Here is a 23,473-nt window from a genome sequence, read left to right on the forward strand (position 1 = left end):
TTATGAACACACATTCATACTTGTTCTTGTGTTGAGCCTTGATTGGAACATGTGCACTCTGTAACACATATGTGATCCTTTGTATGACTACTTGAACTTGATTGAAATATCTGATTTTGCTGTACTCATATTTTATATGTTAAACCTCATCCGCACTTCTATTGATTATGTCCTTGTGCACTTTATTGATGAGTTATGAGGGTATGCTTCTTGATGATGATGTTTTATTTTGTATTTTGTGATTGTGGAACATGTGGACATATTTGGCGAATTGTTGGGTGTTGGCACGAGATTTTTGTCGTGCTATTATTATTGTTGATATTGCACATGTGGCGAGATAAGGTGGGCTATATCGGGTTTGCACATGTGGCGAGACAAGGTGGGATGATTTATTAATAAGCGTGTGGAGAGACAAGGCAGGCAGTTACTTTATTTAGCACAGGCAGTGAAATAAGGGTTGCTTTGTAGGGATGTTATGTGATAGCCTGGGGTGATGTTATTGATTATGTTTGTTTGGTGGTACTAGAGGGACATTCGTGTTTGTGCTTATGACTTCTTTATGTGTGTTTTTCTTTTCTTTTTTTACATTATTTATTGCATTGTTTCTAACCTGCTAATATATGCCTATGTTATTACTTGATGATTTGGTTGTGAAGATGGATTTACCTACGTGGAGTTGTTATCTCATATTCTGTTGAGTTGTTGGTAGTAGAACGTATTGAAGTAAAAAGAAAGTTGTTATCATGCATTACTATATTTGATTCTTGAAAATTTCTCTTGAACAAGTTATTTTGGCAATTGACATGGAATTAGATTATAATGTGGCACGAGGTCATTGCCGTGCAAGTGTGATTTATATTGTAACACGAGGTCCTTGCCGTACGAGCGTGACATATGTTGTGGTACGAGGTCTTTGTCGTACGAGGGTGATTAATAATATGGGAAAGAGGTGTCATATGTGTGAGGTTCTATTTGATGACTTGTTATTGAAGTTGAGCCTTACTTGTATTAAATTGTTAACATTTGTTATGATGAGACTATAGTTATTGTTTATCTGTTATACTTTTTGTTGTCAGTCTTTGATATATTGCACAGGTTATTTAAAAAGTGAGTATCTTTTGACTTAAAAACTTCGTCACTACTTCTCTGATAGTCAAGATACTTACTAAATACATGGGGTCGATTGTACTCATACTACACTTCTGCACCTTGCGTGCAGATTTTGTAACTGAGTAGCTGTGAAGACGGAGCTTTGCATTGGAGATGTACCAGCGTGCCGGACTCATGCTACCTTTTTGTTTATGGTAGCTTAGGTTTTTATTTCTGTTTGTGTAACTTTCAAACAGATGTTGTATTTATTTCTCACATCACTTTTGTAAATTTAAATCATAGTGGCTCGTGATTTTGTACTACTATTTCTCGAGATATTTGTAGTGACTTTTGTTGTGGTTTTTATTAATATATTGATGATTTCCCATTTTAGTAGTAACTTATATTGTTTAGCTTACCTAGCAGGTTGGATAAGGTTCCATCACAACATTGGTGGGATTTTGGGTCGTGACACCTTTGTACTCCACACATCATCAATCTAGAATGCAACCCTTATAATCCTCATCAAAATCAATCACATTGATCAAGGTACCATAATCCGCGTGTAAGCCATCAAAATAGAAGCATGAGAGTGTGACCCCAGGGGATGGATCCATATCCACATGCTACATGACAAAACCTTGTGCTATATCAATAACATTATCATCATAATCGAGAATACTACCCTTATACTCCACACATCATAATCGAGAATGTCACCCTTATACTCCACATATCCGCACGGAAGCGACCTCGTGCCAACACCCAATCAATCTATACAAAATGTCCATATGTACCATAATCATAACAAATTCAAGGTAACAATATATCATCAAGAGAAATATTCTCACAATTCATCAATGAGGTACACAAGAACGTGAAAATAATAATGTGTGGATGTATGCTCAAACATATAAGGTATGACTACAACTAAATTAATTTAACAATGATTGCACAAATGCCCATATTAGCTAATTAGGAGATAATGAATCCTAAAGCATGGCCTCTAGCATGAAAGAATAAGCTCACATAGTCATACAAAGGACTACAGTCTAATTCGGTCATTTTTCATATATAGCACCCCGCATATATTCTTAACACCTCACATCTACGTCGCTTTACATACATTCCAATTAGACAAATAAGGTCCAATCCTAAGGGTTACTCCCTCACACAAGATTAGGCAAGATACTTACCTCAAACGGGCCAAATTAACCCTCTAACACAACCTTTCCTTTAGAAACCACTTCCAAGAGGCTCGAATCTATCAAATAACAACTCGATAATGTCCACCTAAGCTATAGGAATCAATTCCAAACAATAATGCTTCAATCTTTAATCAAATCCACAAAAGTCAATAAAGGTTAATTTGGGCTCACATGGTCAAAACCCGAGTCACAATGTAGATCCCCACTATGCATAAACCCTCTAATATGTGATTAGATTCCAAAATTGAGTCCAAATTGACTTTCAAATCCCCAATTTATACTCTCAAAAATTATAGTCAAAACTCCCAAATTTCTCTTTTAAATCCCATAATCTATGTGTAATAATCCATGAGAAAACAAGACATCATATCAAAAATAAGTAGAAACACCCTCTTGGTTTGTGTGACAAGCCTCTTCAAAAATCGTCCTGAACCAATTCTAGGGTTCAAAATATGAAAGGATGAGCTAAAATCCAAAAATAAGTCACTTATAAATTCTGCCTAGCAATACCCTTCACAAACACGAGCACTACATCGCGTTCGTGAAGCACAAAATGCAACAGCCTCAAATTAACTCTTCGTGAACGCAACTTCAACCTCGTTAACACGATGCACAATATCCCAGGCCTACGTAAATGTGATCCCCCTCCCGCGAACGTGAAGGCCCAACAATAGCCAGCTCCCAACCTGCCTCCCTTCTACACGATCGCGACCACCTAAGCGCAAAAGCGAAGGCCAATCTGCCATACCTATTGCAAATGCGACCCCACTGTCGTAAATGCGAAGAAGAAAGTCTGCCCACTTAAAAAATGCACTCCACGATCGCAATCCATCCTCCGCAATCGCAAAAAAAGGCCTCACACTAGCAAAAATCTGTAGCTTCCAAAATGTTCCGAGTAGTTCAAAACCCATGTGAGCCACCCTGGACCCCGTCCAATTACACCAACAAGCCCATAAACAAGATCCAAACCTATCCACAACATTCAAACACCTACTATAACATCACAACGATGAACCAACGGCCAAAACACAAATTGAACTTCTCTTAAGTTTAAGAATTTTCAAACTTCAAACCATGTGTCCCATTCAAGCCTAACCAATCTAGATTACGACAAAACTTTGCACACATGCCCAAAATGACAAAACTGACCTATCTCAAGTTCTAGAACAACATTCTGAACCCGATAGGATTAATGTTAACTCCAGGTCAAACTTAGGAATGCTTAACTTTCTGCAAATAGCGTCAAAACATCCTAGGAACCTCCAAATTAAAACTGAACATACGCCTAAGTTTAAAATCATCATACAAACCTATTGAAATCACCAAATCACCAATCTAAGGTTTTTTTTCACACAAAGTCAAATCTTGGTCAACTCTTATAACTTAAGCTTCCAACTAGAAACTAAGTGTTTCAATTTACTCAAAAACTTTCTCGGAACCAACCATCCCCGCAAGTCACAAAATAATGAACAAGCATACGAGAAAAATCAAATGGGGAAACGGGGCTCAAATACACAAAATGACGGTCTGGATCATTATGTTCCCCTCTTAAATAAACATTCATCTTCGAACGAGTTTAGAATCATACCTAAAGTGCTAAAAAGGCATAGATATATGCTTCGTATATCGTGCTCAAACTCCCAAGCTGCCTCCTTGACAGGATGACCTCTCCACTGAACCTTCGTTGATACAATATCTTTCGAACTCAGCTTCCGAACCTGCCTATCAAAAATGGTCACCGACTCTTCCTCATAAGCCAGATCCTCATCTAACTACATTGTGACAAAATCCCAGACATGTGACTTATCTTCATGATACTTTCAAAGCAGAAAAATATGGAATATCGGATGTATTCCCGAAAGACTAGGAAGCAAGGAAAGTCTATAAGAAATCTCGCCAACTCTCTCCATCACCTTAAAAGGACCAAAAAACCTCAATCTCAACTTGCCCTTCTTCCCGAACCGTATCACGCCTTTCATAGCCGAAACTCTAAGAAACACCTTCTTAACCTCCATGAATGCCATATCACAAACGTTTTTGTCAGCATAACCTTTATGTCGGGACTGATCTGTGTGAAGCCTTTCCTGAATCAACTTTATCTTCACTAAATAATGTTTCTTCAATTCACGACACATCTTCGTACCACTTGGATGAATGGAATACCATGAACTATGAGCCTCCTCAAATAAACTCACTTAAGCCATCGACATTAGGAACAAAAACTCGACCTTGAAGTCGTAACACACCATCATCACCAATAGTTACCTCTTTAGCATCACTGTGTTGCACCATGTCCTTAAGGACAAGCAAGTGGGGATCATCACACTGGCGAGCCTTAATGTGCTCAATCAAGGACGACCAAGATACAACAAAAACAAAGACTATGCTCGGCTCTGAAATATCCAATCTCACAAATCTATTGGCCAATATCTGATAATCCATAGCTAAAGGTCTCTCCGCAGCAAGAATGAATGCTAAATTTCACATGCTCTCCGCCTTTCTACTCAAGGTGTCCACTACCATATTAGCCTTCCCTAGATGATAGATAATAATGATATCATAATCCTTCAACAGCTCCAACCACCTATGCTGCTTCAAATTCAATTTTTTTGTTCAAACAAATGCTGAAAACTCTAATAATTTGTTTACACCTGACAAGACATACCATATAAATAATGCCTCCAAATCTTAAGAATGTGCACAATAGCTGCTAACTCCAAATCATGCACCAGATAGTTCTTCTCATTGTGCTTCAACTGGGGTGATGCATAGGTGATTATACACCATCCTGCATCAAAACACACCCAAGACCAATACGCGAAAAATTACAATAGACCGTATATGACGCAAATCCTGAACACAATAACAAAACTTGAGTTGTAGTCAATGTAGTCTTGAGCTTCTGAAAGCTCTCCTCACACTCGTTAGACCACCTGAATGGAGCACCCTTCTGAGTCAACTTGGTCAATGGAGCAGTAATAGACGAGAAACCCTCCACGAAGAAACTATAGTAACCAGCCAAACCCAGGAAACTCCTAATCTTTATGGTTGTAGAAGATCTCGACAAACTCTGAACTGCCTCAATCTTCTTCGAATCCACCTTAATCTCCTTACTAGACACCACATACCACAAGAATTCCACTGAATCCAACTAGAATTCACACTTGAACTTAGCATACAAATTCTTCTCCATCAGAACCTAAAGCATTGTCCTCAAATGTCGCTCGTGCTCCTCGCTATTATGGGAATATACCTATTTATCATCAATGAACATAATGATAAAATAATCCAAATAAATCTAGATCACACAGTTCATAAAATGCATGAATGCTATTGGGGCATTGTCAAACAAAAAGACATCACCAAGAAATCATAGTGCCCCTAACGGGTCTTGAAAACCCGTCTTAGGAATGTCCAAAGCCTTGATCTTCAATTGATGGTACCCCGATCTCAAGTCAATCTTGGATAACATCCTAGTACCTTGAGGCTGATCAAATAAAACATCAATGTGAGGTAGTGGATACCTATTCTTGAGGGTAACCTTGTTCAATTGCCCATAGTCAATGCATATCTTCATGGAACCGTCTTTTCTCTTCACAAATAGTACCGGCGCACCCCGAGGTGAAAATCTCGGTCTGATGAAACCTTTATCTAATAATTCTTGTAACTATTTCTTTAATTCATTCAACTCTATTGGAGCCATACAATACGATGGAATCGAGATGGGCCGAGTGTCTGGTGCCAAATAAATACCAAAATCAATATCTCTATCGGGTAGCATGCCCAATGGGTCTGTAGGAAACACAGTCTGCAGGAAACACATATGGAACTCTCTCACAATGGGGACTAAATCAATCGTAGGAGTATCAACACTGACATCTCTAACAAAAGCTAAGTACGTCAAACATCTCTTCTCAACCACACATTAATCCTTCAAAAGATAAACTACCCTACTAGGAACTCTCTCACAATGCTATCATACAAGAATAGCATGATATGGAGACAACCAATCCTTACCCAAAATTACATCAAATTCCACCATATTAAGCAGCAAAGATCAACCCTAATCTCATATACCCTAATAGTAACCATACAATAACAATAGACATACAATCAACCATAATAGAATCTCCCACAGTTATAGACACATAAACATGAGACCAATGAATCATAAGACATATCCAAATACAAAGAAAAGAAGGATAACACATACGAATAATCTCTAACCCGAATCAAATAATAGTGAAGCATATCTATAACAGACCGGAACAATACCTATAATGACTACATCTGATGCGACTGCCCCAGTCCTACCAAGTAAAGCATAACAATGGTCATGGCCTCCCCCTCTAGGACAACCTCTACCTGTATGTTCCGCACCTCTAGCTAGTTGTACAGGTAGTGTAGCATCTGGAGCGGGAATCATATCTTAGGTACCCTGCTAAGGTTCACTCATCCGAAATGTGGGACAATCTCTCATGATATGCCTTGTATTACCACACTCGTAACAACCTCTTTATGGACGTGGCTGCTAGAACTAAGTCTACCCTGGACGACTGGAATAACTACTGTAAGAACCCCATGTAGGAGGTGCACTGATAGATGACTGTCCAGTATGAGTGCTCAGAAATCCATGGCTAGCTGGAGTACTACGTGAGACTTGAAGTGCTGAATGAAATGGTCGGCTGAAATGACCTCTACCATATCGACCCTTCGCCCCATAATAGGAGCCACTAAGTCCTCTAAAACCACAAGGCTTCTTAGCCTCCCTATCCTTTCCTCTAAAATCAAATAGTGTACCAATTAAATGCAGCTAATCAACCAAAAAAAGATTCAACTAGCATATGAAACCAATATAGTATATAACTATACTAATAGGGTATATAGTTATACAGGGTCGTTCCAACAATTGCATATAACTATAAAAACTATTATATAATACACAAAATCTATGTCCATAGGTACAAGAAAATCCAATACAACAAAACATAATCATATAAATCATTTCAGAATAGAATTCACTTAAAAATGCAGCTAAAACAACTAAAAAATATTCCAACTACCATATGATACCAATATGACATATAATTATACCAATAGGGTATATAGTTCTACTAATTAATTTCTGTATGACTATACTACTGTTACATAATGCACATGCATAAAGAGAAAAATCAAAAACTAGTGTACCACATATTAATATAATAATATATTTTAAGATATTGTACTATAATACTATTGTATAAAACAAACACATAAAGAAAAAATCAAAATGATTACATAATACACATGCATAAAGAAAAATTTAAAAAATTCAAGATATTGTACTATTCTACTATTACTAAAGAAAAATCAAACAGTGTACCAATTAAATGTAGCTAATACAACCAAAAAAAGTTCCAACTAACATATGATATCAGTATAGTATATAGCTATACCAACAAGGTATACAGTTGTGTGTAAAGAGTTTAAAAAAGATTGTTTTAATTCAATTATTAAATTGAAATAATATCAGTTGTTATATAATCTAATTAACTCATATAGATGATACCCACATGGTATATATCATATATTATCCCGGTATCATAGAGGATTGGTTCATTCCTTCAAAAACTTAGTAGTATACTACTGCAATTAATTATATATTCTTAAATTAATTATTGTATACCAATATTATATACATTATAATATTTTGGTATACAATACGAATCTATCTTATTCGCTAGTTCAACTCAATTCTTTTTGTTTTTGTTTTGCTTCTGCTATCTGCCTTCTCCGCCACAAAGTGGTGCACAAATAGTTCCTAAAACTGAAAAATAACCTTTCCATTATTTTTGTAGTCAAATATTCTCAAAATTGGCCAAAGCCTACAATATGCACACAATCTTCTTCCTTTGTTCATATGTCGGCTCAGCCGTTGAAAATTTTAAACTTCCGGTGATCCTCCAACAAAGGTCCCTACCTCTACTAATCACTTTTTAACAAGTAATTATCAATTCGATTTTTTTTTTGTCACCGATCCAGCTTACCCCTCTCCTATGGTATTGAAGCAACAACTTTTTGTCTATCTGCTAGTTCCAATGACCTAATAATTCCTGTCAATCGCAAAGTCTACGGAGATGGTCGGATTTTTTATATACCAGGTACAACAAATTCAAGAGAAAAAAGAAAATGGGTAGTTGAGTAATAGGTTTGGGTCGGATAGGTAGGAATTGTAATTAATTATTAAATGGGCAAAAACGGATAATTAATTTAAGCCTAATGGGTATATTGTGTAGTTTCCTCTTAAAATAAGTCAATCCAAACGGGCTCTATAATTCATGTTCCAAAATAACAATTACAAAGTGAAAAGATATAACAATACCTTCGAAATGAAGTGCCGAAACTGTAGCTAAATGTCCTTGAATCTCATTGGTGTCCAAACAAATAACATTTTTGCGAAATTCTATTTTCGAATTCAAAACTTCAAAGCTTTTTAATAGTTGTCAATGAAGCTTTTAAACTAGGTATCAAACCATTCCTTGTCTGTCATAGAAAAGATTCTTCCCAAAAATTAAACTGGTTCAACTACAACTGATAAAACAGTTGAGTTCTTAAATCATAATCTAATTTATTGGAGTCATGGAGTCAAATTAACAATGATTAAGAATTGACGATTCCAATATATCACATGAAGATGAAATATCTACAATGCGACTGCAGTTCAACTCAATTGTGAGCTGAGCTTGGAGATGAGCCCATTTTTTAATTTGTCCACACGGCCTGACGGCAGTTAGGGTGACGGTGGTCCAGGTTTTGAATTTGGGAGAGGAAGAAGAGGAAAGATTAAATTCTAACACATTATTTTGTATATAATTGGTAAATTATATATTAATTTGTAATTAAGCTAAAACTTCAATATTGAGAATAAATAATTTTCAAACCTAAAATTATAACTATCAATAATCACCTATTTACCCAACTAATGTATCATTATAACGTAGGCCCACTAGCCACTTAATTAATTATTTATCTTTTACATTATATTTATATAACGGGTTATTATAATTTTACACTCATCGTAAACAGTTTTTGTTTATGTTAGATGACTCTTTTCGCGTTCATGATCATGATCATAATTCAAAAAATAAATATCGATTTTACGTTTGATTAAAGTCGATTATATGTTATCTATATTACATGCAAATAATTATGGGTATTTGCTTGCGCTATATATATATATATATATATATATATATATATATATATATATATATATATATGTTGTATTCAACTATAACATTGTGTGTTACTCTTTTCATTGTTCTCATTTTTTTTTCCAGGTTAGATGCTCATGGTATCAACTTGATTGCACCTTGTGGGCTTGATTGGAGAACTGTAGATGATTTCAAGCTCTTTGTAATACAATCAATAAATATGCAGATACAGACAATGGATTTGACAGAATTGAAATGATTAATTGATTTAAAGTAATGATAAGTGACTCTCTCTAATTTCGCAGATATGCTAAAACCTTTGATTGATGTAAACTGTTGATGACTTCTTTGCCCTTGCAAGTACTGCATGAATAACTTTGAATTTCATGTCCCCGTATTATTATTCCAAGTCATAATGATCTTCACCACCTTCATTCCTTGTTTAGAGGTCCTTTTAGGTTTTCCCATTTGTCCAGACGTTTTCTGGCGCTCTCCACCTGAAAAAAAAAATATACAAAATTCTGTTACGAACTTAACCAATCTTTTCATGTGCATTGGAAAAACTATGTACTGACTTTTAACTTTTGAATGTAATCACTCAGATGAAATCACCTCTTTATTCCAGTCGGTACTGAATGTGACCCAAAGCAGAATGATGGTTTGCATCACAGTCCCTCCAATCATCCCAGTCCATATTCCCTGCCATAAATCCAGTAAATATGTCACACAAATCAGGCTATCGATACATATGTCAAAGTTCCTTTTTCCTAACATGGTGAAACACAAAATAAAATTTCTCCAAATAGAAGGCTTCTAAAATTATGAATAGTGTGTATTGAAAAACCTTAGCACCAAAGTCAAACTTGAAGCCGAGAAGACATCCCAATGGAATTCCTACACCATAATAACACCCTACATTCACGTAGGCAACAAACGCCTGCCATCCACAGCCAACAGCAACACCTGAAATTTTTGAACCAATTGTACGTTGGTACACTTATAGGCCTAAGATATATTCAAGACCATATAAGATGATAACAAACAATCTATTTTCTCAAACTAATATAGGAGTATCTAATTAACAGTGAGGCATGAACATGAGTAGCTGTATTGAAATTTGGATACAAGGCCCGTGACATGATCACTTTTTTGTCGAGTGAAGTTGTCTGCCTTATTTATTGTGCTTATATGTTGTCTTTTTCTCCTATTTGTCTCTCATCCAATCAAGTGATGGCAAGCTTCTTGAGCACTTAAGATGAAACAACAAAAAAGTCTATTGGAAAATTTAAGACCAAATTGGGTAAGTAAAGTTCCTTCCAACTACGACATTTGCAAAGGTGGGAATTATTTCCTCACTTGCATGTATTTTCCATAGCCCTACTTTTTTGTCTCTATGTGTCGGGGGAGGACGCATGAAGGTTGAGTAAAGATCAAGACGCAAGCTTTCATTGTATTCAACTAGAACTATTTATATATTTAAGATAATTTAAAATATATATTTATTAGACTCTAAATCCTGAATTCAACTTTAGTCGTCAAATAAATTTTAGCAATTTGAATATTAAATTCCTAATTAGGTCATGCAACTTAGTAAATGTTAAAAATGAAAAGATTTAACACGTATCACTAATTTTATGTGGTACTTATCTATAATTAATATTGACATGGTATATCTGTATAAATCAAGAAAACTAGTTATCTATAATTAACTTTCATATGTATTATGTTTGTTTTATACTATTCGATTATTTAAATTGTAACTGTACATAATAACTCATAACAAGTGAGACTAATAACCTAGAGAACAAGACAATTAATGTGCTACAACAAGTTAAATTACACTCATAGTCTAAAAATTCTTTATCTTATCAATGTGCTTAAATCGGAGTATAATTAATGAACTTAATGACAAGGCATACTTCTTACCCGATAAGACTGGTTGAATGCCATTGAGAATGAGGGTGACAGCTAAATATGGACACAAACTAGATACTTCTTTGGCCACAACTTCACCTTCGGTGAATGCATAGCTGATAACATTGCGCAAACTGAGCACAATTATGGCTTCCACCACAGCAATGAGAAATGAAATGAATGTCACCATGAACACTGAGAATGCTGCTGACTTTGGGTGTGCTGCTCCTAGCTCATTGCTCACTCTCACACTGGCCAATTTTTATAACAATTATGATGGAAGTCAATTGCAAACAGAGTCTAACTTCTATGTATTGATACTGACAAATCTTTTTAAATTATTTGATCACCTAAAAATGTAGGTATTCCCTCTGTCTCAATTTAGACGACACAATTTTCTTATTAGTCCGTTCAAAAAAGAATTACACATTTATACAATTAAAAATAATTTAACTTTAAACTCTTCATTTTACCCATTATCTTAACGAAAAGTTTTTATAACCACAAATGTCATGGCCCCGCAAAACTTTTATTCCTTAAGCTTTTAAGACCACAAATTTCAAAACTTTTCATTTTTTTCTTAAATTTCGTGCCGAGTCAAACTACCCCGTCTAAATTAAAAGAGAGGGAGTAATATTTTTTCTTCCAACTAAAATTGTTTTGGTAACTTGCAATTTGTGGCAAGTAACCTGTTAGCAAGAGAAATCAAACCGATAGTACAAAACTCTTTTACCCTATCAATGTAAATAATTTAAGTTATTGCTATAACACGACCTAATTTTGATCTGGACATCGAACATTACACGAAATGATGGTTAATGGATCATCAAGAAAAGAAAATAGTCAAAAACTGACCTAGCAGCAGCATTGAACCCCACTGCAACCATGAACATCAGTCCATTCACTGCCAAGCTACAAAAATTCAAAAAAAAAAAAAACCTTTTAACACATTAGCAAGTCACTCAAACGTTGCAAGAAAAATGGGCGTGTAGAGTAGTACTATCGCAATTATTTCTCCTTAGTCATAAAGAATGAAGACTCAGTATAAGTGAATTGTTCAAATTTATATGTATAAAGATATATTTTGAGTAGATACGGGTATATCAGCAGCACTGGCTATTGAAAAAGTGAATCCGCAACGCGACATTTGTCATAGTTTGTTCTAAGTTGGCCAAGAAGATCAAGTTACAATCGATCAACAACTTAACCTTTTAGAGTAGAAGTTGTTAATTGATGTTGCCACTATGATAACTAACTGGTCTTATGGGATCATCAACAGATAAAAATAAAGTCAATTAGGTACAAAATTCTCACCAAACAGAGATTGAAGCCAAGGCAATCTCAGGATTCTTGAGTAATCCCGAGAGCAACACTAGAATCTGGAAATACCAAGTCTCCAAGCACAACATAACAGCTGAACCAGCAGACAACTTCACAAATTGCCATAATCCACTAAAGGCCTCCCATCGGAAACCTGCCCAGGTAGCTTTACACCTTTCACTTTTTAGTATATATATAAACTGAGCCACCACAATTATCCACCAAGAAAAGCTCAGCACCAACGACGCCCCTAGCAATCCCAGTCCAATTTTGTATACAACAACCCAACTGAGCAATATGTGTACAAACAGAGTCCCCAGGGAAATAAAGGCACTGGGAGCAACAATACTCTGGGATTGCAAGAACTTCTGTATTGGGAAGTTCACCGCATAAGCAAAAATTTGTGGAATCAAACCATAAACAAATACTGCTGCTGCTGATGCCACTAGTTTTGATTCACCAAGAGCGAGCAGTATATTCTTGGAAAATAAATAAACCACAGCTAGTGGAATGCCTGTTAAGGAAAGTACTACTGTTGCTCTTTGCAGGTAGACTCCTAGCATTTCATATCTGTGAGCTCCATATGCTTGGCCACAAAGCGTTTCCACTGCACTTCCCATTCCTAGCTGCAATCGATAAAGCAAAAATTAAGTTGGAAAAATCATACAAGCAATATTGTTTTTTCATCACATGTCCTCTGCTTTTCTTGTTCGCAATCTAAAAATATGTTTTGTAATGATAACTTTGAAAACAATATAGTAAAGCCAAATAACTAAAAAGAATCAAGTTGAAAATTGCAGAAAATATAGCACCATAATGACCAAATGGACAAAATAAGCACTATCATCATATTGAGAAAGCTTTCTCCATTGATGTTCAGATCATTTGAGAAAGAAACTGAGAGATAATAAATAGTACCATAAGGCCATAAGCAAATAATTGGATGCCTTGATTGCCAAGAGAGGCTGCTGCAAGCTGTAGGTTCCCGAGTTGGCCAGAAAAGATCCGAGTAGACATGGACATGGCATTGTTGATCATGTAGACGGCAACTGAAGGGGCAGCAAGTCGATAAAGTAGCTGGAATTCGATCCAAGAGGCATACCTAAGGCGTCGAAAGTAGGGTAATTGGGAGTCGGAGAGCACCTCCTCTAGCTCGGAGCTACCCCCATGAGCAGCAGCCAACAAGGGCTGCTCAACTTCAGACTTCATGCTTTTTCCCATGACAATGAATATGTAGAATGCAATGAAAGTAACTTCTAGCTAGGCATATAAATACTAGATGAAGTTGTCATCTCGAGGTTTCATTTGAGATAATAAAAGGTTAATGTATGTCATTTTGTGAAGATGGAATCTTCAAAAAAATACGTAAATCAGATAGCAACTCACGTGCGAATTTGTCGCTAGCTAGCTGCAGTGCAGCACTCCTTTTCTGAAATGTAAGAACCTTATAAAGAGTATATTAAACACATGCATAACTCTTCGTCTCTTCCATACGAAATTATACCCTTTTTTCTCTCTGATTCTTTGTCTATCCCTCCGTTCCAATTTATGTGAACATGTTTGTCTGGGCCCGGAGTTTAAGAAAAAATGAAGACTTTTGGAATTTATGGTCCTAAACAAGTCAAAAAAGGGCCTAGAGTATTTGTGTGGTTATAAAAATTTCTCATTAAGAGTAGAATTATAAGTTTAAGAAAAATTATTTTCAAATCTAGAAATGTGTCATTCCTTTTGGAATGAACCAAAAAAGAAATAGGTTCACATAAACTGGAATGGAGCGAGTACAAATTAAAGTAGAGAATCTAGTATGTAAATTACATTGAGACAATACCAAAATTTTGACAACATGAAAAAGAAAATCTTGGACATGGAAACCACTAATATAGTGAGACAACTTTTAATCAATATGTACATATATATATTTTTGATCCAGTTAGAGGACTCTAGGCTTTCGATGAGCATCTAAAATGAAAATAAAGTATCTTTTGCGCATAAAATAATAGATGAAAATCTCAATCTTGATATGCCGTGTGAAATAATTATGAAAGGTTAATGTGTGTCATTTTGTGAATCATGAAATTATAAATTTTGTAATAATCACTATAGTTGAAGTTGTTAAAAAGATTCCTTAAAGATTGTTATCTACTGCATACCTTCGTTCATATGTAGAGTAAGTATGGCAACCCATGTGAAATTTGTCATGAGCACACCTTTTTTGAAATGTGAGTATTTCGTAGTGAGGTAGGTAAGACAAATGCATAACTCTTTCATATGAAACGACAAATTTTTTCTCTAATTCTTTGTCCGCTTTGTCATCTTCTCCAAATTAAAACTAATATCAAATTACCTTTACAAAATACTAAGTGATACTGTGCTAGCATATTGACAACATGAGCAAAAATATTGAACATAGAAACACTAATATAGTGAAACACAGTTGATCAAGCTATATTTAGAATCTAGCATGCTAATGAGAATCCACTCGAACTTTGGAGTATGCATTTAAATTTTTTTAAACTAAAAACATCCACTCGAACACCTCCTGTGGTGACGGGGGATTTGACATGGACCCCTAACATGTTTATCAAGAGACATAAGAATACATATGGGAGGGAGACATAAAGCCTTACCTCCATAACAAAAGAAGTTTAACTCAAGCCAAGCCAAAATATCCTACCGGAGGACTCTCTCCATATATAATGGGACTAAAGTTTACAATTGTGGCTACTACTATTGCATGGTATCAAGCTATCTGCCTCTAGAATCAGCCATGAATATCAAAGCTAAAATAATTTTTTTTTTGTTCTAATTCTGAAGCTCGGAAGATTATCTTAATCACTCTTCAATAAGGCTAACATTTCTAGGTAATGAAATAGCTTCATTGAAGAGTGCCTCTACACTATCATTGGCAGCGAAGTTAGCAAGAGCATCCGCAACATTGTTAGCCACTCTAAAGCAAGGGCTGACCTTGACGTCTCCTTTCTTCATGATATCTTTGATGTGATCCACCATAGTTCCTTTTATCATGTTCACCAGAAGCATAGAATCAGATTCAATGATCACGTTATTCCCTTGATTGTGGAAACACGATTGAATCCGTTTCAAGATAGTTAGGCCCTCTGCTCTATAGTTTGATCCAATTCTATAAAATGATGAGAATGGCGTAATCATTTCACCCCTGTGGTTTCTTAGAATACCCCCTCTGCTACATCCATCAATAATTAGATTAAAAGTATGATCAGGTGGCTTTTCTCATTTCACTACCTTTATGTTATTGTGTGCTTTACAGCTTCTATTTTGCCACATAAGGGATTCCAGTTTCCTCTAAAATTAAAGCATAGATATTGGCTGTTTAAAATTAGGGTCACACCGCACTTAGCAAATGAAAAAAACGAATTTCTTACTAAATAAATTAGGAGGTGAATAAGACAAGTTCCCTCTTCTCTATCATGATAACCCTAGCTATTAACACCTAAACCCTAGCCGACGATGGCTTTTCCGGCCACTGGCCAGCCACTAATGGTGTCTGGGAAGGCACCTACTCTACCCCTAAGAACCCTAACTCCAACTACAAACCCTAATACTACCTTAGATTACTCAAACATCTTCAAACCTAGTTCAATAAATGCGTCCATGCATGACGAGCGCAAAACACACTAAAATATGCTCGCTAGTCGAATATAGTAAATTAAAATATTGTATTCACAATGATTGGAATTAAATAGTATTATCGTAGTTTGTAGCTAGATTGCTATCCAAGATGATCAACAATTTAGGTTTATGTGATTAAAACTAAAATTAACTAAGAATCTATAATATTGGCTAATGACAATCAATGCAAGTATTAAGCAAAGGAAGTTATCAATTGGGAGACGATAGGGTTGATAGGATCGGTGCAAGATAAATGTTTGGGATTTAACTCTAGATAATTCACTTCTAATGTTCAAGTAAGTCTCTCGAATTCACTTGGTCATTAGTTCAATTGATTAGTAGAAACTCCTCTCTCGATTAAATCTCAACCTCACAAGATGAACCAATTTTAAGCACGTGAAGATATGCAAGAATTCGTAGTGGATTGATATTTAGGAGAACCTCTCTCGATTATCCTCCTAACTAAGTTTAATCAACAATTCAACTAGCCTCATCCGATTACTAAGAAGAATTAATGACTTCAACCAACAAATTATAATGCAACAATATCACAGGTTATGCCTCTCTCGATTACATTAACAAGTGGATATAGATGCAACAATTAAAACATCCAAAACGATTCAATACATAAAACTAGAGTTAATTATCCACAAACAAGTATCAACACACCAAGTCCATCAAACCCTAAAGAGAACTACTCCATGATATGGAGTAATTCATCATAAAAATGTTTAAGTTAGAGGAAAACATAAAACAATCCAAACCCTTGTCTTGAGTGAGGATTGAATGATGAAATCCTTGATCTTTTTCTTCTCCACCTCCTCCTTGGCTTACTTAGGTCTAAGATGTGTTAAAAGTCCATAAAATAATATTTTTATATGTATTTATACAAAGTAGGGTCGGGTCCAAACGAAAATACCTTTTCCTGTGCGAACTGGGACAATAACTCTGTAAAAATTGCACAGGCGCGCCGCATGGGGAGACGCGCCACGTGGGGCAGTTGTGGGAAAGTTCAGAGAGTTAAAATCTGTCAGGCAACCGGAAAATGTACAGGTGCGGTGCGCCACGCGCCGCGGGTGTGTTGTTTACTCAAAGTCCAGATTTTTCTTGACTTTTTGATATCCATACGTGGTCTTCGACCCCCGAACGCGATCCCGGCTTTATCCCTTTTACTTTTACTCAGACTTCAAAGCTCCAAATCACTCAAATTATCTCCATAACATTTACATCGCTCGAAATTCTCCTACAAGGAATAAAATACACAATTAGTGCAAACCATTAGCGATTAAAGCTCAAACTCAATTAAAGTGCAGTAATTTGGAGTGTAATAAGCAACTAAAACATGTAAGGATAGCCTACCATCAACACCTCACACTTAAACCATTGCTCGTCCTCGAGTAATCAAGCCACACTTTATATAGACACGAGGTTTTTGAACAATTCTAGTAACTCATCATACCAAGAATATTTAAAATATACTAAGCACAATAGTGTAACATCCTAGCCTCAAGATTTGACTTACAAGTACCACGCATTATTTATAACTCGCTCACTTACTCTAACACAGAGGTCAACGGCATTACCTTTCCTTCATGAATCAAGTACCATCACTACAATAAAGAGTAGTTCCACACACCATCAAATTTAACCACAATCAGGAGCTCAATATAGAAATAATTCACTCACTCTTAGAAATAACATTCATATGCCACAAAAGATGAACCATAGGCTTGCCCGTAGTGTAGTACTCAACTAATCGAGCTCATTCAGTCAAGGGTCAAATAGGACTTTAATTGGTTGTAATGTAGGTTACGGGACGGGTAGGATACATTTAGATATAAGAGTGACTACACCTCCCTAAGCACTTTAATACATATAATTTAACATTCAAAACCCCACCTTAACATCATTATACATTAACTCCCAACTTCTTTAAGCACAATTACATCAAGATTTACCACTATCATGGAATATTTTGCACAACAATACAATTATTATTTTTTCTTTCTCTTTCAATTCAAGTGACTCTTATTTATTTTCAAAACAGTGCACCTTTCTCCTTATTTCATTAGTTCCACTCAAAAGCCAAACCAATCACCCTATACTTCAACTTTTACAAAGTTCATAACAAATTTAAGTGCTCATGAGAGGTACAAGGTTCAAATAGATGATCAATTCAAACAAATGGGTAAGGATTGTAATGTGGTTTCCAAAGAAACAAGATTACAGGCTCAAATGGGTTAACTAAGATACATAACAATTAGGTGGGTAATAGCATATAATTGGCTCAACAAAGAAACGCCTATATCACGTCCGAGACTGAACAAAACTACCATTTCGCGTTGCAAACACAGGGGGCAAGTTCTAGACATCAAATGCAATGCACATAATACACAAAACCTTACAACCACAAGGCACATAACTCACTCAAGATTGGATTATCAAGAAACTTTAGTCAAAGCAGTTAAGCACAATTAAGATCATACAATTTAAGGTACTTATGCAAGAGTCAAAAGCTGAGCCTAAGCATCACAACTAAAGCACTCACTATTCTCAAGGCATAGTAGAGTCCAGAGATATTGCTTTCAATTCAAAACACAGCACACGGTTTCCTACTATTATACAAAACAAAAACTAACTACACCCGGTTCAAACAAAACCCTTGAAAAAGAACCGTGACACAAAGAAAAACCAAGGGGGAATTATTACACTAACTACAAAAGAAAATCTTTTTGTCTTTTCCTTTAGACTTTAATCCCTCAAGAAACCCGTCGAATGATATCCATCGTCGGGAAAAGTCGCAAATTTTAAATTTTTATGTTTTGTTTTCATTTTTCTTATCTCTAACTACTAAAATAACAAAACTAAGTTACTAACATAGATACATACAACATATAATTTTCCCCACCCCACACTTTAAGTTGTGGCATGTTCCCATGACACACAATTAAAAAGCATAAGATAAAGAAAACTTCCTTGAATTTTTAGTCGGTGTCTGAGTCGAAGTCGGGCTCTATTCCACACGCCCGAACCAATGCACACATCCATGCGGATAACTTCTTCTCAGCTTTCTTGGGGTACACCCCACACTTATCATTTCCACTCGTTGCAGCCTTTTCTTTCGAGCTCTTCAGTTTCCACTCAACACTTACAGCTGGCTTCTCTTTCTTCACCCCCGTTTCTACATTTATCTCAAAAGTTATAGTCTCCTCACCCACTCTAGACATGAGTCTTCTCTCGTGTATGTCTAAGACTGCTCTGCCCGTTGCTATGAATGCTCTTCCTAAGATGAGAGGGACCTCTTTATTCTCCTTCATATTCACTACTATAAAATCTACAGGAAATACAAACTTATCTACCCGAACTAAGACATCCTCCACTATCCCCTCGGGTATGATAGTTGTTTGGTCTGCCAGCTACAAAAATATTGGTGCAGATCTTATCTCTCCAATCTCATTCTCCAGCTTTCTGTAAATAGACAAAGGCATTAAATTAACTGAGGCACCCGAATCACATAAAGATTTGTTAAAACTAAGAGTGCCTAACGAGCAAGGTATAGTAAAATTCCCTAGATCTCCACACTTTTGTGGGAGTTTGTTTTGCAAGATTGCGATGCAATGCTCTGAGAGCTTGGCCACTGAGGTATCTTTTATCTTCATCTTCTTTGTAAGGATCTCCTTCAAGAATTTGGCATAAGCTGGCATTTGTGAGAGAACTTCTGTGAATAACAAATTTACATTAACCCGTTTCAGCATATCTATATATCTCTCAAACTGCTTGTCCAGCTTTTCTCTATACAGCTTTTAGGGAAAAGGTAAAGCAGGCATGTACTTGCTCACATCATTAGATTCCTCCCTTCTTGAAGTTTCCTCCTTCTTCTTTTTCTCATCTCCCTTCTTACCTTTCTTCTTCTCAGTTTTTTTATCATCTTCAATTTTCAGCTCCTTCCCACTTTCTTTTTCCAGGTGCAGCTTCTTTGTCAATTGGAGTGGGATCTTTCAACATGTGTTCACTTCTCAAGGTTACATCATTTACCGTTTATTTGGGATTCTTTTTAGTATCAGCTGGCAGAGTACCTGGGATTCTCTTAGATAATATAGTTGCAATTTGTCCCACTTGTCTCTCCAAGTTACGCAAACCTGTCCCAAGTTCTTTGATAGCTGCACCATGAGCATCTAATCTCTCATCAGTCTTGACAATGAAGGATTTCATCAGATCTTCTAATCCAGACTGATTTGGCTGTTGAGGCTGAAACTGCGGCCTCAGCTGATTCCCAAAACCAGGAGCTCCTTGAAATCTTGAGTTATTTTGTAGCCATGCATTTGTAGTACCCCCCCAGGTGAACTCCATGAAAAATCGGGGTACTTCTAACCCATTGCATTGAAGTTATAGTTTCCCATAACATTTACTTCCTTAGTTGAGGCTTGACACTCATGAGTAGGGTGTCCTCTTCCACATATCACAAGCTGTGTGATTCTTGCTCTGTATTAAAGCTAAGGTCAGCTTCCTTATCTCTTTCGCCATAGCATCAAGTTGTACCCGCACAGATGTGTTATCATCAACCTGGTGAACACCATTCACCCTTCTTCTTTCAGCAATTTCAGAGGGCCACTGATTTGCATCTTCAGATAACTCATCAAAAATAGTGACTATCTCCCCCAGAGTCTTTTTCATCAACGGGACTCCAGCTTTATTGCTCAATGTTCTGCGAGCGGCGGGTGTCAATCCATCTCAAAAGTCCTGTAGTTGCATCCAGAGTTCAATTCCATTATGCTGACACTTACACATTATCTCTTTGAACCTCTCCCAAGCTTCAAACACAGTTTCAATCTCGTTCTGATGAAAGTTATGAATTTCCCTTCTAAACTTACCCGTCTTAGCTGATGAGAAATATTTGTTAAGAAATTTTCTGGTCATCTCATCTCATGTTCTAATCGATCCATTAGGCTAGCTTCGAAGCCAGTGCTTTGCATCGTCCTTGAGTGTGAAGGGGAATGCCCTTAAGTAGACTGTATCTTGCGACACACCGTTGTATTGAAAGATGTTCATAATCTCCTTGAAATCCATCAGATGTTTGTTTGGATCTTCGTTCATCTTTCCTCTGAAAACGCAGCTGTTTTGAAGAGTTTGGAGCAACCCTTGTTTCAATTCGAAATTGTTCGCTGCAACTGGAGGTGGTCTAACACTTGATAAGCCTTGGTTATAGACCGGTCTAGCATATTCTCCAAGAGCTCTCCTAGTACCCAAAGGTTGATTCTGAATAATTCTCCGAGCCCTCTCCTCCTCATAAGCAATTTGTGCATCTCTAAGTGCTGCTTCTTCAGCATCCCTTGCAGCTTTTTCTCAGAGTTGGACTGCCTCTCTCGTAGCCAAATCAACATTATCATCATCTCCATCCATGTCATCCTTGGTTGAGGATTGCCCAACCTTCTCTACTTTCTCGGCGAGATTTCTTTCCTTCCTTAACTGTCGCAGTTGTTTCTCGATTTCTGGTTCGTATGGTTGCAATTCCTTACCAGAAAGATCGAGTCATGCACCAATATAACCTGTAGCCTGCGCACAGTCAAAGAACACCAAATGTAAAAAGGGAAAAATAAAATAAAAAGACAAATTCCTGAAATAGCACTACAAACTATTTCAAACACTATTGATTTCCAATCCCCGGCAACGGCGTCAAAATTGACGAGCGCAAAACACACACTAAAATATGCTCGCTAGTCGAATATAGTAAATTAAAATATCGTATCCACATGGATTGGAGTTAAACAGTATTATCGTAGTTTGTAGCTAGATTGCTATCCAAGATGATCAACTATTTAGGTTTATGTGATTAAAACTAAAATTAACTAAGAATCTATACTATTGGCTAATGACAATCAAAGCAAGTATTAAGCAAAGGAAGTTATCAATTGTGAGAAGATATGGTTGATAGGATCGGTGCAAGATAAATATTTGGAATTTAAATTTAGATAATTCACTTCTAATGTTTAAGTGAGTCTCTCGAATTCACTTGCTTATTAGTTCAATTGATTAGTAGAAACTCCTCTCACGATTAAATCTCAGCCTCACAAGATGAACCAATTTTAAGCACGTGAAGATATGCAAGAATTCGTAGTGGACTGGTATTTAGGAGAACCTCTATTGCTTATTCTCCTAACTAAGTTTAATCAACAATTCAACTAGCCTCTTCCGATTACTAAGAAGAATTAATGACTTCAACCAACAAAATATAATGCAACAATATCACAAGTTTTACCTCTCTCGATTACGTTAACAAGTGAATATAAATGCAACAATTAAAACATCCAAAACGATTCAATACATAAAATTAGAGTTAATTATACACAAACAAGTATCAATACACCAAATCCATCAAAACCTAAAGAGAACTACTCCGTGGATATGGAGTAATTCATCATAAAATTTTTTAAGTTAATGGAAAATATAAAACAATCTAAACCCTTGTCTTGAGTGAGGATTGAATGATGAATCCTTGAGCTTTTGCTTCTCCACCTCCTCCTTGGCTTACTTAGGTCTAAGATGTGTCAAAAGTCCATAAAATAATATTTTTACATGTATTTATACTAAGTAGGGTCGGGACCAGACAAAAATACCTTTTCCTGTGCGAACTAGGACAATAACTCTGTAAATATTGCACAGGCGTGCCGCATGGGGCGATGCGCCACGCGGGGCAGTTGAGGGAAATTTCAGAGAGTTAAAATCTGTCAGGCAGCCGAAAAATTTATAGGCGCGGCTCGCCACGCGCCACTCCACGTGCCGCAGGTGTGTTGTTTTATAAGAGTACGGATTTTTCTTGACTTTTTGATATCCAGACGTGGATTTCGACCCCCGAACGCGATCCCGGCTTTATCCCTTGGGCTTTTACTCCGACTTCAAATCTCCAAATCACTCGAATTATCTCCATAACATTTACATAGCTCGAAATTCTCCTACAAGGCATAAAATACACAATTAGTGCAAACCATTCGCAATTAAAGTTCAAACTCAATTAAAGTGCCATAATTTGGAGTGTAATAAGCGACTAAAACATGTAATGTTAGCCTACTATCAATACACACGTCAAACCAAAAACCCTCT

At 36.4% G+C, this 23,473-nt stretch overlaps 2 protein-coding genes and 1 non-coding gene across 4 annotated transcripts; 1 reads left to right on the forward strand and 2 right to left on the reverse strand.

Annotated features, from left to right (window-relative positions):
• Positions 1–3,832: 3,832 nt before the first annotated feature.
• On the reverse strand, positions 3,833–4,432 carry LOC138909650 (uncharacterized). Its single transcript, XM_070200861.1, has 2 exons — positions 4,211–4,432; positions 3,833–4,069 (listed from the first exon to the last, which is right to left on the reverse strand). Exons 1-2 carry the CDS (start codon positions 4,430–4,432, stop codon positions 3,833–3,835), a joined length of 459 nt encoding a protein of 152 aa, XP_070056962.1.
• Positions 4,433–9,664: 5,232 nt separating this feature from the next.
• On the reverse strand, positions 9,665–13,995 carry LOC104102374 (protein DETOXIFICATION 40-like). 2 transcript variants are annotated; one of them, XR_004508631.2, is made up of 7 exons: positions 13,646–13,995; positions 12,722–13,353; positions 12,263–12,319; positions 11,420–11,658; positions 10,357–10,456; positions 10,106–10,192; positions 9,665–9,990 (listed from the first exon to the last, which is right to left on the reverse strand). XR_004508631.2 is itself a non-coding variant. In XM_009610078.4 (7 exons), the coding sequence occupies exons 1-7, from the start codon at positions 13,946–13,948 to the stop codon at positions 9,925–9,927; spliced, it is 1,503 nt and encodes a 500-aa protein (XP_009608373.1). In that variant the 5' UTR covers positions 13,949–13,987; the 3' UTR covers positions 9,665–9,924. The 2 variants fall into 2 exon arrangements, 1 of the variants encoding a protein (XP_009608373.1); XM_009610078.4 differs by having other exon boundaries at positions 10,338–10,456; positions 13,646–13,987.
• A 7,142-nt stretch (positions 13,996–21,137) lies between these two features.
• Positions 21,138–21,244, forward strand: LOC117278279 (small nucleolar RNA R71). Its single transcript, XR_004508632.1, has one exon. It is a non-coding gene; the product is annotated as a small nucleolar RNA R71 (small nucleolar RNA).
• The last annotated feature ends 2,229 nt before the right edge of the window (positions 21,245–23,473 follow it).

Source organism: Nicotiana tomentosiformis, chromosome 4 (genome assembly GCF_000390325.3).
Source record: "Nicotiana tomentosiformis chromosome 4, ASM39032v3, whole genome shotgun sequence".
NCBI classification, from domain to species: domain Eukaryota; kingdom Viridiplantae; phylum Streptophyta; class Magnoliopsida; order Solanales; family Solanaceae; genus Nicotiana; species Nicotiana tomentosiformis.